The sequence below is a fragment of the Sarcophilus harrisii genome, chromosome 1 (genome assembly GCF_902635505.1).
Source record: "Sarcophilus harrisii chromosome 1, mSarHar1.11, whole genome shotgun sequence".
Taxonomy (NCBI): Eukaryota; Metazoa; Chordata; class Mammalia; order Dasyuromorphia; family Dasyuridae; genus Sarcophilus; species Sarcophilus harrisii.
Window position 1 is genome coordinate 290,399,965 of NC_045426.1, and position 15,483 is coordinate 290,415,447.

At 33.3% G+C, this 15,483-nt stretch overlaps 1 protein-coding gene across 5 annotated transcripts in view; it reads right to left on the reverse strand.

The window, feature by feature from the left end:
* Nucleotides 1-13,608, reverse strand: part of TRPM3 (transient receptor potential cation channel subfamily M member 3) — a 617,065-nt gene extending 603,457 nt beyond the window's left edge. For 4 of the 5 annotated variants that reach the window (XM_031943669.1, XM_031943675.1, XM_031943674.1 and 1 more), the window contains exon 1: nucleotides 13,505-13,608. In XM_031943669.1, coding sequence (XP_031799529.1) covers nucleotides 13,505-13,594 — 90 coding nt within the window. In that variant the 5' untranslated portion in view covers nucleotides 13,595-13,608. Of the gene's footprint in view, nucleotides 1-9,523; nucleotides 10,689-13,504 lie in introns of those variants that run through there. The other variant, XM_031943672.1, reaches the window with a different exon arrangement.
* Between the last annotated feature and the right edge of the window lie 1,875 nt (nucleotides 13,609-15,483).

The window sequence follows — 15,483 nt, forward strand, 5'->3', positions numbered from 1 at the left end:
TAAATACGTGCTGCTATTTTGTTCACAAAGCAATCAGTATCATTCAAACATTTTCAGTCTAATTGGATACAATTCAAATGTTTTAGAGATGACAATATGATGAGAAAACAATTTCACTTTCTGATTGTCCAGTGGAGGTTGATCATTTGGCTTTTCAAAAATGAGCAGAATTTCCAATATAGAAAAGAATACTAACATGAAAGCACTCTCACCTGCATTTGTAAGCTTGCCTCTCTGTTTTTTAGTGAAAGCATTATCTATATCAATCCAATGACTGGCTGGTGTCAAGGGGAAAGTTTTTAAAGTCTTCCATCATTAGGCTTGCAGAAAGCTTTTTATACCTTTATAGATTAAATTGTCAAGCAATAATGTTGAAACTGTCGTATTTTCCCGCTGCCTTGATATAATGAGAGAACACAAACTTTTGGATAGAAGCCTGGCTGACAGACTCATTCTCAGTATCATTTTTTTTATTGTGAACAGCTAAACAATCATATAGTTTACCCAGACAAGAAATTACCAACTTTCTTTCTAGTCACATACATTAACTGGTCCTCCCCAGTACAGGATAAAACAGATGAAAATCCATGATTGTGATCTGTTTACATGAGATTTATTCAAATTGAAGACTATTTTTCAGGAAGAATGTAATAAATTGAAATTCACATTTGACTTCTCTAAGTTATTTATAGTATATTACTGTAAAATGATCAAATAGTGAAACAGAAGTCCAAAGACACCTTTGCCCCTTAAAATAGAAATTCCAGATTACCAAGTTATTGCCAAGATTACCAGGTTATAAGTTTAAAAATTCTCATCATACTTGTCTGCCCATATAACTAGACATTTGCTAAAAGCTAGTGTTCCTCTTTCAAAGGACAGGGAAACAGTGTTGGGACATTTTTTAGATTGTTGCTAAATAGTGTTTTCTACATTTCATTATATAAATAAATCCACTAAATGAGTAAAAATAAATCTGTCAAGGAGCTTCCACTAAATTAGGAAGCATCAGTTCTCTAATATAATTAAAGAATGAGGTACAATTTTTATTCCTCATTTTCTGTTTGAGTAAATATTTTGGAAGCAGATATCTGGCACTATAAAATCATTGCTTAAACCAATTGATTATGCCTTACTTTATCCAGATACAAAATAATTTACTAAATTACTTGAAATGTCTCATGGAAAATTATCTCAAATTCAAGATTCCTTAATCAACCAAATGAACCAAATAGTCCCAGATATTATTTAAATCTTATTAGTGATCTAAAATATTAATACTAATACTATAATCTGAAATTTAGGCTCAAATCTGCTGGAAACATTTTTATATAATTGTTATTGATGTATATTAAGAATTTCAATAGCAAAAAAGATGTGTAAGCTGATGTGCAAATTAAGGCCTCACAACCCCCACTCCAACCTCTGCTCTAGTTCTCTGACATGATTGACACATTGTTCCACAAAGATTTCATTTACAGCAACATTTATTTATAGGTAACATTTATAGAACTCAAGATCAAGAAAAATATTGAGTCTTGGATAATATTTTAACTCATTCCTCCTTGATCTTTCTATTAAAGGAATCAATCCTTCCATAGATTTAAACAACTCTCCCAGGAGATTGTGATCTGCTTTATATTGTGCTCTCCTTGAAGACTGTCTTTTGCCTTTATATACCCAGCACTTTATACAAGTGCCATACATTGTCTAACTGATCATAGATGTATACTGAGCATTTAAATAAAGCTGGCTGAACAGGTGCTTCCTTTTTAAAAGAAGAGAATTTATATGTTGGGTGGGAAAGCAATCTTATTTTAGGTAAGATTAGATTATTAGAGATAATTTTTTTAGTTACAACTCTCAAAACATTTACCTGTTGAAAGATCTTTTCTACCATTTTATCATTATCTATTAGCTGCCCTTCTAGTAAGTTTTTCTTAGAAGCTTGAAAAAATCTTCAGGGAAAAGAGTTATATCTTAATATTTTTTTAGAAAAATGAAAGAGGAGATTTTAAATGTTTCATAGTGATCTTATCACCTTGACTCAATAGCATTTGATATTTGCATATCATTTTTTATTCAATTCAATAAATGTCTATTAATTTTATTAAGTTTTAGGCACTATAATAAATACCAGAGATGAAAAACTAAGCGAAACAATCTCTACTTTTATGAAATTTACTTAAAACACAACATACAAATTTTCCTAACAATAGTGGAAGAAATGTCAAGTAATACAGAGGAGAAAAATCATCTGGAAAGAAGTCATTCAATCATGATTTTATTAATCACCTAGAATATGCATAAATAACACTGAGGATATAAAAAAGAAAGATAAAACAAGCTTACCCCAAAAAAACCTATAAGTCTATCCTACGGAGACAAATATTTCTCTCTGTTTTTCTTGTGCGCTCGCTCTCTCTCTCTCTCTCTCTCTCTCACACACACACACACACACACACAATATACACGATATCCATAGAATAATTGACATAGGAAGCAATAGCAGCCAGTGGCATGAGAAAAGCACCCAGAAAAGTAGACCACAGGTTAGGAAAGGCCTTAAGCACCACACATCTGAGTTTATATTTGCTTCTAGAAGTAATAGGGAGTCACTTTAGTTAAAAAATTTCTAATTGATATGTGTCAGAAAATCAATTTGGTATCTGTGTGGAGAAAGCACTGGAGAGTGGAGAAACTTGAAGTGGGGATATTAAATTACTAGTTAGAATTCTGATAGCTCTTTAAGATTTATAAAGCACTTTATATATATTATCTCATTTGTTTCTTAAAACAATCTTGTGGTGTTTTACAGATGAAGAAAATGAAGCTCAGAGGTTAACTGACTTGTCTGGAGTCATAAAACTGGTAAATAGGCAAAGCAGAATTTAAACTCAAATACTCCTGATTCCAAGTCCATGTATTCCATGTATTTATGATTCCAATTAGGAAGCTAATTGCCCAAGAGGAGTATAGAGTCTAAACTAGAATGGTAGCCATGTAACTAGAGAAAAGGGATAGATGCAAAAGAAGAAAAAGAGGAGGCATAAAAGACAAAAGCACCTCAAAACACCCAAGATGAATAAGTATTCTAAAGGGCTACATACAAGACAAAAAGAGAAATAATGTAAGCAAGAATGAGTACAAAAGAATGGAATAGAATGGCAAAAAACCATTGGGAAAGCTGAAGTCCAGAGTAAGTTGAAGTTTTGGGGTAAAAAATTCCAGAGTTTCAAAAAAAAAAAGGGTGAATTTTTTTTTTAAGTTTGAAAGCATTTTTAAAATTTTAATTTAAAAAAACCACTTTGAGGTTCGAGGAAGATGAAAAAAGTGAAGTGTTTTAAAGACCATAATTATGTAAAATTAAAGTTCTTTGTAAATTTCCAAGAAGGCTTTTAATTATATTCAGGAGGGGGGAAAGTCTTGTTTTTTCAGTTTATGGTGTAATGATTACAGATTATAGACAGAAATCAGAACTATTTATCTCTTACTTTACATATATTCTCAAAGAGTGTTTTTCAGGTTAGAAAAGTGAAACTAAAATGGCTAGAATAGAACTGAATCTCAAGGTAGGCAAAAAGATTGTGAACATACCTAATTGCTCTAAATCAGTTTGAGTCTCTTGGCATGGACAAATCACATCCTAGGTTTCTACGAGATTTTGTAAAACACAATTGTCATCATCCAATGTGACACTCACTAGCGGTGAGACATTGAGCAATGATTTCGTCTCAGTTTCCATAATTGACAAATGAGGATAATAAAAGCATCTACCTATTAGTTGTTGTGAGGATCAAATGAGATAATATTTGCAAAGTGGTAAGCACAGTTCCTGGCATATAGTAAGTACTCAGTACATCTTGTTTTCTTTCCTTCTTTCCACCCACCTTGTTTTTAATTGGGGAATGAAAGGGATAGGAAAGAAATGGTTAGAAGAATGATACAAGAAAAAAAAAAGAGTCATCAAAAATGTTCTGAAGGAAAGAAGAACAGTCAAGCTGGAAAGCTTGGAAAGAAACAGAATTTTTACAAACCTTAAAAATAAGCAAGCAGCATGAAATGGAGATTCATGGTTCCATTGGGCAATCCTTTTTTGTGTATTCTGCTAAGTATATTAAAAATGGTCTTTTGTGTTTAGCTTTAGAATAAAAAATAAAACTTAAAGAAGGAAAAATATATAACAATCTGTTTAACATATGGTTGGGAATTCATATAAATGAAGAGAAAAAAGGAAAATGAGCAGATAAAAGAATTTTTATTTTAACTCTCCAGAATAAGATGTATCACAACTTATATAAAAATAATTCCTTATTTCAATATGGATATAGCTTAATCTTGTATGAATATTATTCACTTGATAACAATAACTCACATATGCATGGTATTCCAAATTTTTCTAAGTGCTTAATAGAATTAACATTGAAATATCAATTAACACTTTATTTGCCCCTTAAGCTTAATGATACTAAACCAAAAATTCTTCTTGTCAATCAACCAAAATAGGAGTAAATAGTTAGTATAATATTTCTCCATCTGAAAAGAAAATAAAACAAAACCCAAGGGTTACTGTTGTATTTAGACATCTTTTCCATTAAAAAAATGTATAAGGGAGAAAAAGGATGGAATCAACCAGTTTAACAACTATCTGAAGAATTGTGAGTTGATGCCAACAGATAGGGAAAGGGTAAATGAATTTGAGGATTTAGCAAAGAAAACTAAATCCTTTAACCATAAGAGTGATCTTTTCCTCTGAAGGATGTATTCTGAGAATCCAATAAAACCAAGATTTAGAGATTTAATCCCCAAAGAGCCACAAGCTTTCTTTCTTTTTTTAAATAAAGCTTTTTATTTTCAAAATGTATGCAAGGATAATTTGACAACATTGACCCTTACAGAGCCTTGTGTTTCAGATTTTTCTCTTTCCCCTCTACCCCCTGCCCTAGATGAGCCATGTAGAGGACCACGGATAGTGGGGGAACTCTGGGCGAGATGTAATTCCCTTCAGCCCAGAGGGAACCTGCTAACAATGTTTGGTTCAGCTCCCCATATCCCCTAAGGACTCTCAGCTTCCTGAGAAGTAAGGAGGCAGTGATAACCTGTGTTGTTATTGAAGCAGAGTGATATCAGGGGACAAAGAGTGATACCAGGTGTCAATCTACATACAATAGCAAATTGCTTATGTGATCCCACGCAATATTGCTTTGGTTATATAAGGGTATAAAAGGGGGAAAGAATCTGGAATAAAGAAACTCCATATTTTAGCCATCCTCAGGAGTCTCACCTCATCACTCCTCCACTAAGATGGTATATTTTAACCACTCCAGCATGGGGGCTCTAGAAAGCAGGACACAACAGAGCCACAAGCTTTCATTCATTGCACAACTGCAATTACCAAAACAAAAACTTCAGAGATACTCAGGTTGACACATAATTTCAATAAAGCTATTTATATCACTTTCTCAAATAGCTACCTGTCAGACAATTGAGTTGTATATTTGAAATACTCCATTTAGCAGTCCTCCCCCTTACAACTTTCCAGGTTCAAACCAGATAATATTTAATAACTAGCATTTATGTATCTCTTTAAAGTTGGTCAAACCTCAGTGATACTATGAAGACAAATTTACCTGGCTTCATTAGGATCTCAAGTTCACCTCACTTGTTACCCTTCTTACCCTTGTTTTTTACATTTATTACTATGTTGTTTTCCTATATTTTTGCCAATGGATCTTTGAGGTTGTGAAGTTAGTGTTGTCTGAGTTTTATTTTATTGTTCTTTAGGGCATTTCTGAATATCTCCTCCCTAATCTTCTTCTTCCTACTCTGGCTATGTTATTTATCTTCACACACACACACACACACACACACACACACACACACAAACAAACAAACAAACACACACAATTATACTGCTAAAGATACACACCATAAAAGTTATGAGGCAAAAAAAGGGGGGGATTGCTGATACACAAAATTACTTATAGACACACTTGGGTAGCAAATACTTGAAAACAAAGTATATGTCTATCAGTTTAGGAATGACTAAATAAAATGAATGTAATCAAATGTAATTGCTGTAAGAAATGTTGAATGTGACGATATACAGAGAAACATGGAAAGAATGATGAAGTGATACAAATTCAAGTAAGCAAAGCCAGAAAAGCAACATATAAAATAGCAACATACAAAATCCACCACAAAATAATAAAGAAATCAGTGTTGCCTGATTACAGAGAATAAGCTTGGTTGCAAAGAAAAGATATGAAAAGAGAATTCCCTCAATTCCTTTGTTGTATTTTGGGGAAAATAAGGTTGGGCAAATGGGTATAGGCTTATAGAATGATATATGTTAGATTTTCTGATGGATTGTGGTTTTGCTGAGTTTTTTTCTCCTTTTCTTTTTTTTTATTAAAAACTCTTTATTAATAACTCTCTGGTATGGATACAGTAGGAAGTTAAAATGGTATGAAAACGTTTTAAATCTGTTTAAAAGGCAAAAAATCACAAGATAGTTTGACTTTAAGGTGATTAGTGATATTGGTCTGGGGCAAACTATATTATCATGCCATCAAAGAACCAAGATTTTTAATAAGTACCTTCATGAAACTGTAAACTACTAATCCAATAAGGTTATTAGATAAAGAATTCTAGATTATTTTTAAAGCTTAAAGTGACTCTTGTTCCCAAATAGATAAGCAGTTTTCAAATAATTGGAATATAATAGAAATATATGTAATACAATATATTCTGAACACAATTCAAACTTTCATGATTCAGATGATTCTTCAGGATCATACATCATGTGAATATATCATCATATAACAAGATAATAATTATGATAATAAAAACAATTGTTTATTACATATGAAAATTACACTTTATAATTTCAAATATGCTTTCCCATGTTTCATCTTATTTTATCTACAAAATAAACCTTAAATTTTTCATTTTACAGAAGAGGAAACTGAAGCTCAGATAATTTAAAGTGCCACAGTATTGCTGAACCTACAAGTCTTCTGAAATCTAGTTAATATTATATCATACCATTCTAAGTTACTATGAAGAAAACATATAACCATTTTATACTTTTGATGTAGAAGTTACCAAACACTGCAGTAAATTATTTTACTGTGATATGTTGCAAACATTACTTTCTTTTTCTTTGAAAACCCTATATTCAGATAATTTCCTTGTCATTTGTCTCTCTCACAATAGAAAACAATGTCATAGGAAATTTGCAATTAAAATAATTTGCTGGTTTAATTTTTAAAATTAAGCTTTAACTGAGTCTCAAGAAGAAGAATAAACCTGCTCCAAACCAGTCACATCTTAAATGTCTGAGTAAAATTTGAAATCAAATCTTCTGACTTCCAGAAGCAGAAATAATCTTTCTGTTGTATCATACTATTACAATGTTTGTAAATGAAGAAGCTGAGCTAAAACCTACTTAAGAGAACTTACAGAGTTAAATCACCAACAGACCTTGTACTAGAACTATACACATTCCATTTCATATATCTTGTGGTCTGTCCAAAGTATTCTTTGTGCAAGATTTTGTATATCCCTCATTGTATCTCCCATCTCTATGCCTTTCTAGACTTTATGCCATGGTTGGAAAGCATTTCTTCCTTGCTTTCACCTTTTAGATTCTCTAGACATTTTATTTATTTATTTTTTGAGGAACTGGCGCTGTTACTTGTCCAGGATTGCAGAGCTAGGAAGTGTTAAGTGTCTATTGACCTGAATTTGAACTCAAGACTTCCTGACTTTAGAGTCAGTTCTCTACTGTGTCATCCAGCTGCCCCATTTAACTGTCTTCAAAACTAAGTCCAAATGCCACCCCTTAAATGAGGCATTTCTGATCCCCTCAACTGCTAGTGCCTTATCTTTTTTTTTCACAAACCCTATCCTTTTTGAAATTTTTCTACTGTTATCACAGGCACTTCTATCTCCCATTCACCAAAGCCTACCACTTATATATCATCCTCAACTCTTCATTTTTAATTTCTGCCTTCATTCAGGGTGGCACAAGTCCTTTCAATTTGGCCTTCATTACATCACTGGTATATGTCCTTCTTTTCTTAGTTACTGTCACTACTGAGGTCCAGGTTCTTATTAATTCATATCTATACTATTCTTCCAGTTGGTTTCCCTTCATCAAAATTCTCCCCACTCAAGTCCATCCTTTGCTCAGCTGTCAAATCTTTCTGAAATATGGATTAACTACATTACTCCTCCTACTCTCCCCTCCAAACCAATAAATTTTATTGAATCCCTATGACAGCTAGGTTAGAAAATTTTTTATTTCACATTCAACATCTTTCACAACTTGGCCCTTTCCTATATTTCCAAACTTCTTACAACACATTCCTCTTTCTTCTTCCTTCCATATACTTTGAAATCCTTTGCACTGGTCTCCTTCATGTTCCTTTCTATTTTCTGACTATGGGAATTTTAATTAACTTTTCCCTATGCTCAAAATGTTATCCCTCCTCATATCTGTTCTTAGATTCTCTGATTTTCTTCAAGACCTAGTTAAAATCATACCTACTACAAAACCCCTTCCTGACTCACCTCAGTTTTAATCTCTCCCTCTATTGATCACTTCTAATTTATTCTTCATGAAACTTGTTTGGACATAGTTGTTTTCATGTTTCCCCATTAGACTATAAACTTCTTGAGAGTAGAAATTATCTTTTGCTTTTTTTTATATCTCCAGTACTTAGCACAGTAACTGACATATATGATGCTTAATAATTACTTGTTGATTAATTCCTGCCAAAAAAGAGGGTATATTGATTTCAAATACTTATTTTATATATAATATTCATGCACATATTGTCATTCCCAATAGAATATAAGCTCTGTGGGGGCAAGGATTTATTCTTTCTTAATAATAGCTATATTAAATGTCCATGGTTGAAAAACAATAACAATAATCTTGCATATGTTAACAACTCTAGAATAAAAGGTGAATGACATTAATATGATAAATGCTAAGAATAGTCTCTTATTAAAAATAAACACTATTGTTTGACATAAATAACAAAATAAACTCTGCAATTCATGAGACATATGTAAGAGGCAGAGAGAAAAGAACAAAAAAATATCAACAGGGTTCTATCTTAAAAATCATTCATTACAAAACAGCTTTAACCTTTTGCCAGGAGCATGTGTATTTCCAGGAGTGCCATACTTCCAAAGTACAAAATACAAAATTCAAGAAATTTTAGTATAGCCCTAAAGTAAATAGGCTTAAAATGTTCTTCAAATTAAATTCTTCCCACTTTTCAATTGCACCACTTTTCTCTATCATACAATTATAAAACTATTTTTTAATATGAAAGTATTGTTAAAGTCAGAAAAAACCAGGCATGTCTAGAAGAAAAACATCAGAAATAAAGTTAGATGAAGCATAACCTTTTTGTATCTGTGAGTGATCATGTCCTGTTTTGTACCTACTAGCAAACCAGATACTTGAAAAGTAAAAAGCAGTACAAGGAAAATAAACAAATATTACCTGTTGAATCATGGAATCATTCAAGTTCATTTAGCCATTTCCCACAAAGTTTTAGATGTCCAGATAGTTAATAGATCCAATGGATAGAATAGGGGATGAGCAGATCCAAAGTCCTTTTTTGATTCTCCATCATGGTGTGAATGTGAATCTAAGGTTCTCTAGGAGTACAGAGAAAGGAAAGCTCTGGCAGTGCTTAGCAAATGCTTGACTGTGGGGCTGAGCCACTCTGTACTTTACTAGACTGATCCTCAGATGACAGCCTGTTGCTGGGACCCTTTTCAAAGCATTTCCAACTTAGTATGAGATGCCAGACCTTTTTATGCTCCACTGGCAACATTGAAGGGGACCAGGATCACTACTACATCACGATGACACATTTCAATAAGATTCTAGTGAAGATTTTTGTTCCATTCTTTCTTTTGCTCATTCAGCAATGAATAACATCTTAAAGCTGCAATAGTTCAAGCAAACACACTGCAATTTTATTGAGCAAAATTCCTTTAACAGGTTAGACAAATACCTATGCTACTTATAATGTTAGAGAGTTGCCTAGAAAAATAAAAGGTCAGGCGTCTTGCCCAAAGGCATACAGTCAATGTCTGCCAAGAGTAGAACTTGAACTCAAAAGTCCTGGTTTCAAGGCTTATTCTGTACATGTCATCATATCATCATCAAGGCTTGCTCTGTACTATGTCATCAAATCACATAGTCTACTATGTCATCATTCTCCTCCTTTCCCCCATCCCCACACCATGTAAATTTTGACAAAATCTCAGATGAAGAGAAAGGAGAAAGATTGGAAGTGTGAAAGGAAATGAAAAATCAATTTATTTTGAGAAGCAGCATGGCATAATGAATACAGCATTTTGCCTGGAAAGTGAAAGATCCGGGTTAGAATCCTACCTCAAGCATTACTAGTTGTTTGATCCTGAATAAGTCATTTTACTTCTTTAATTCTCAGTTTCCTTATGAATAAGATAGGAATAATTATTAGTCTCTATTTCACAGCATTGCTAAAAAGATAAAATGAGATGATAAATGTCATTATTAGTTTTCATGAAACCTTTCCTTATCCCCTCAAATTCTAATACCCTTCTCAAACAATGTTGTATTTAATGTCTTTATGTTTATCTACATGTATGTATATATTAAAGCATATACATATATATGCATATAAATATGTAGATATATTGTATATATATATATTTTCTTTATATTCTCAAATTATATATCTATTTATATATAACTTGTTTTATAAAGTTATATAATATATACACACACTCATATATATAAAAGTATGTATGTGTGTATGTATCTATATCTAGATTAGAATAGAGATAATTCCGTTGTATCTCCTATAGCTAGCATATAGAAAATACTTAATAAATGCTTGACTATTTTAAAACATTAGTATATGAATTCTATTTTTGACTTATTGGCAAATGGTAAAAAGTTTGCCATTTATAATATTATGCATCATTTTCATTTTGTTATTTCAGTGCTTCTTTCTATACTCAAATGAATAGTTTAAAATTTAACTGGCTTATGCTACACAACTTAAAGGTTTTGAAATCATATAAGCACATGAAGCCTAGAAACACTGACCTCTAACTAATCTTGTTTAACAAGATTATTTAAGAAATTAGAGCCCATTAGATCAAAAATATGTTTTCCACCTATAATATGAAGGGCTATAGCAACAAAAAAAATTGAACTGTAATAGGACTATAATAATAGATACTATCAGAAAAAATTATTTTAAAAAAAGATACATTAGACACAAGGGGAAAATGAAAGATAGTCCAAGTATATCACTATATAGTAGATACCCAGGCTGTTAATTGAATTTTGGTGGTGAACTTTTTGGGAAAACATAGACATAAGTTTCCAAAGGTGAGACATAATATGTGTATTTAGAGGGAATATCCATAAGTAATGATGTCACAGATCCACTTGACTACCCGAACATTGTTAACCACTCATATCACTCAGTCCTCTACATTTTAAGATACTTTTTTTATGAAAACAAAACAAAACAAAAACAAAACTATGGGACAAGTTGTATTTGTATTATCATGTTCCTTTTATAGATGCAGAAAATGAGATACAGAAAAGGTAAAGGGTATATTGATATTCACCTAGTCAGTCAACAGCAAGACTTGAATCTCAATCTTCATACTATTAAATCATTTTGAAACAATGTATCTGTCTCAAATAAATTGAGTTGCACCAAAATGACCTTAATTGATTTTTGAATCACAAAACAGAAATCACAAATGATCAGTTTATATATTTAACTAGTAAATGTAGATAAGAATTTTTAAAAGTAGATAAAAATAAATGCAAATATACAGAGAGCTTAGCCCTCAAAAACATTATCATTAAGTTTATTATTGGTAAAGCTTAAAAACGGTCCTATACAAAGACCCTTTTCTAGGAAAAAAAGGACATTAATAACATGAATTTAGCCAATTGCAAGTATATTTGCTATTAACTTCATTTTCTATTTTTTCCCTCCAAATCAGAATCCTTTAATTTGTCTTGGGTTAAAACACATGCTCATTACTCTGGTGAGAAATGGACACTCTCTACCTTCTCCCTTCTTCCTAGCCTCATTGTCATTCCCTACCACACACACTCCTGGGCAGTAAAAGCAGTTGTCTCCAAGGATCCTCTCATTCTGCCAAATAAAGCTTTTGGCAGGGAGCACCTTCCATGACAGTTGTATGCTGGTCCTGAGAAAAATGGCATGCAATTCCAGTGCTCTGTTACTGCTCTATAAGAATGTGAGATATCAAGATAATGGATTGAAGAATGAATATTATTTCATATTGCTACCAATAGCCAAGATTAAATTTTACTCAATTTGATTATATACTCAGGGCAAAAAAAAATATTTTGGGAAGAAAATTGATTTTGGATTAATTTTACAAAGCATGAATATTCATGTTACACCTATGATTATGTGGCCAGGGTTAAGTAAATTAAAATGTTATACCTAATAATACAAATGTAACATGAATTAATCGATACTGAATTGTGATATATTTAGTTTTACAATGTATAAGAAATAGTGAAACAACTACACACAGTTAATCTTATTCTTGTGGGTTATTTTAATTTTACACATCTCTCATTTTAATTCTCTCTTCTCCCTTTTGAATCAAGATGATTTGAAATAGGCTATTTTGAAGTAGTGGGAGATTTTCTGTGAGATGCTGTCCATCCTCAAAATGAGCTAAATTTTGGAATGTTGTATAGCAACACTAGTTCAGATACTGCAATATTCTTTTATGTAATGCAAATAAGGAGATCCAATCATGTTCATGGACCATTCACCATATCTGTTTTATGGTACTTTCACTCTACTTTGTTATTTTGGGAAGTAACTTGTTTTGACTTTGGAGATGAAAATTGTTAACACTTGGCTCAAAATGAGGATACCAGCAACATCAATATCTAATAAGAGTTGTTCTATTTTAGCCCTAAATGAGATTTATCAAGAACTATCAACAGTATTAAAGAGATCTGTATACTCCTTTGTTCTCTCATCTAGGTCCAATTTAAAAGGAACTGGGATTAAAACAAGGGAGAAAATAACTGGGACAGACCTTACACCTTTTACAACATAGTAAAAAAATTTCACTCCCACATCAATTCTTTCCCCTTCCTAAAGAAGTTCTTCTAAATTCCATTTTATAGTAAAGAGCTTGGGGGGAGGGAGGCAGAAAGAAAGAACCAAGACAGTCTACTCTCAGTGACCACATTGTCATTATCAAGGGTCCCTCAAAGCTCCAAAGGTAGTACTGAGGGATCCCTCCAAAGCAAGGAGTTGTAAAAGCAGATTGGCATGCATTCATGTTCTCCTAAAGGTGTGACTGTGCCTGAGGAAAGTTGAATATTTCCAAGAACCACGATGGCCCAAAGTGAAACAACTCGAAAAGGAAGAAAAGACTAGGTAAAGTCAGTACATTACAATACCTTGAGAAGCCTGACAGAAGGGAGAAAAGCGGCATGGCACAGCTTCCTAATGGTCCAGTTTAGTGGGCGATGAGCATCAGTTTGATTCATGACTCCCAATTTCACCAGGAAAAAAAAAAAAAAAGGAGCTGTCCACCTGCAAATACCTAGAAAACCCCGAGTGCCCTACAATTCTGATATGCCAGGGTCATTTCGGTACACCTGAAGTCCGGTCAGGGCAGAGGGTTTCCGGAACTTGGAAGACTAGTGAAGGGGTTCTTTCTGCCTTAGCTCCCGATTCTCCTTAAGGAAGCAACCTCCTGGCTCGGAGCAGTGGTGCTCATGCATACCAAATGGGGCTGAATGGAAGCAACCAGCTTGCTGCTGCTGCTGCTGCTGCTGCTGCTGCTGCTGCTGCTGCTGCTGCTGCTGCTGCTCCTGCTGCTCCTGCTGCCACGGAGGGGAGGGATGCAGGGTTTTAAAGGAGAGGAACAGCCAGCAAAGAAAAGCCTGCAGTAAAGGCAGCTCACCGGCTAGCGTTTGTACTGTCTCTCCTCCAGTCTCTTCAAAAGAAAGGCAGGTCAGACATGCTGGAGAAAGATGAGCCATTTGCTTGGCTCTCTTGGTTTGTCAGGGATGCAGGAGCCTCAGAAAGAGAGCATAAATAAAAGCTAGAGCAGGGGGTGACTTCGACTTTCTTTCACAATGCATCAGTGAGGAGCTATAAACCCCGCACAGGGGGAGGGGCTAACACACCCATCCAGAAGGGATGGATCTCACTGATAAGACGATAAATTCTCTCCCTGGAATTTAGCTAACACCATAAATTGAAAACCAAGCTAAAATAAAATTGTCTACTGCCCCTTAATTGTCTCAGAATTGTCCGTTGAAACCCATCAGCATTCTTTGTCCTGATAATGATGTATTTTTATTTATTATTTTTGGTAGATAAACTCAAACATGAACGAGTTACTCTTTTCACAATAACTATAACGGCATATTTATATTTCTCTTAGTAAGGAAAAAAAGAATGGTATTTATCCTAGAGCTCCTAATCTGCCCTCTAGAATGCTATTAGAAACCACAGTTCTTTTTCAAAACTTAAACCTTAGAATTTCTTGTGAGAGATGGGCAATAAAGAATGGAGCTCCATTTAAGCTTTGCTCCCATCCCTTTCTACCTCATCCTCATTTTCTAATGAAGGTTTCATTGCTTGAGAAGTTAAAGCAATCATCAAGCCTCCAGTTTTCTGGAGAATATAAAAGTGTTTGGTCTAAAAGCCAGAAAGTTTCTTTCAATGATAAGGGAGTTACATATGACTATTTAGGCTGATAGTTGTAAGAAGAATTTTAAGTTTGTGCTCATGGTTTTCCAAGATCTCCATACTGATCATGTTTCCTTTTTATTTAGGGGGACTGTTTCAAAGGGAGAAATCAGGAGAATTTAACACCCTGAGAACATTTTTGCTTTTCCAATATGATGTCTCTCCCCAAATCCTCCTTTATTCCTAATTAACTTGAAGTAAACCTTAATTGATTATTCCATTATTGTCCATGCTTTTGGGAAGGGGATCAGCAAATATTAAATCATACTAAAGCTGTGCTATCAGGCATAGGTTATAAAGTATATTCATCTCAGTTTCCATCTGAGCTTTATTTCCAGAAGTGCTAGAGTCCTTATTATAGTAACATTTCACATAAACTAAAGTCCTGTGACATGGACTTAAGGTCAGCAGAATGGAGAGAATTTACCACCATACCACCATAGATCTTATGAGCTTCTACTTGTGAGTTTTATTTGATGTATTTTAATATACTCAGCCAACATTTAAGTACCCACTAGATACAAGAACTGACATATGCTTGAGGTCTATGTTCAGAATCCAGAAATCCAGATTTTAGTAGAAGATCACTAACAGTCTAGATCAGTGGTTCTCAAACTTTTGTTTTCAGGATCTGTATATTATTAAAAATCTTTATGTTTTTGTTTATGTAGGTTAT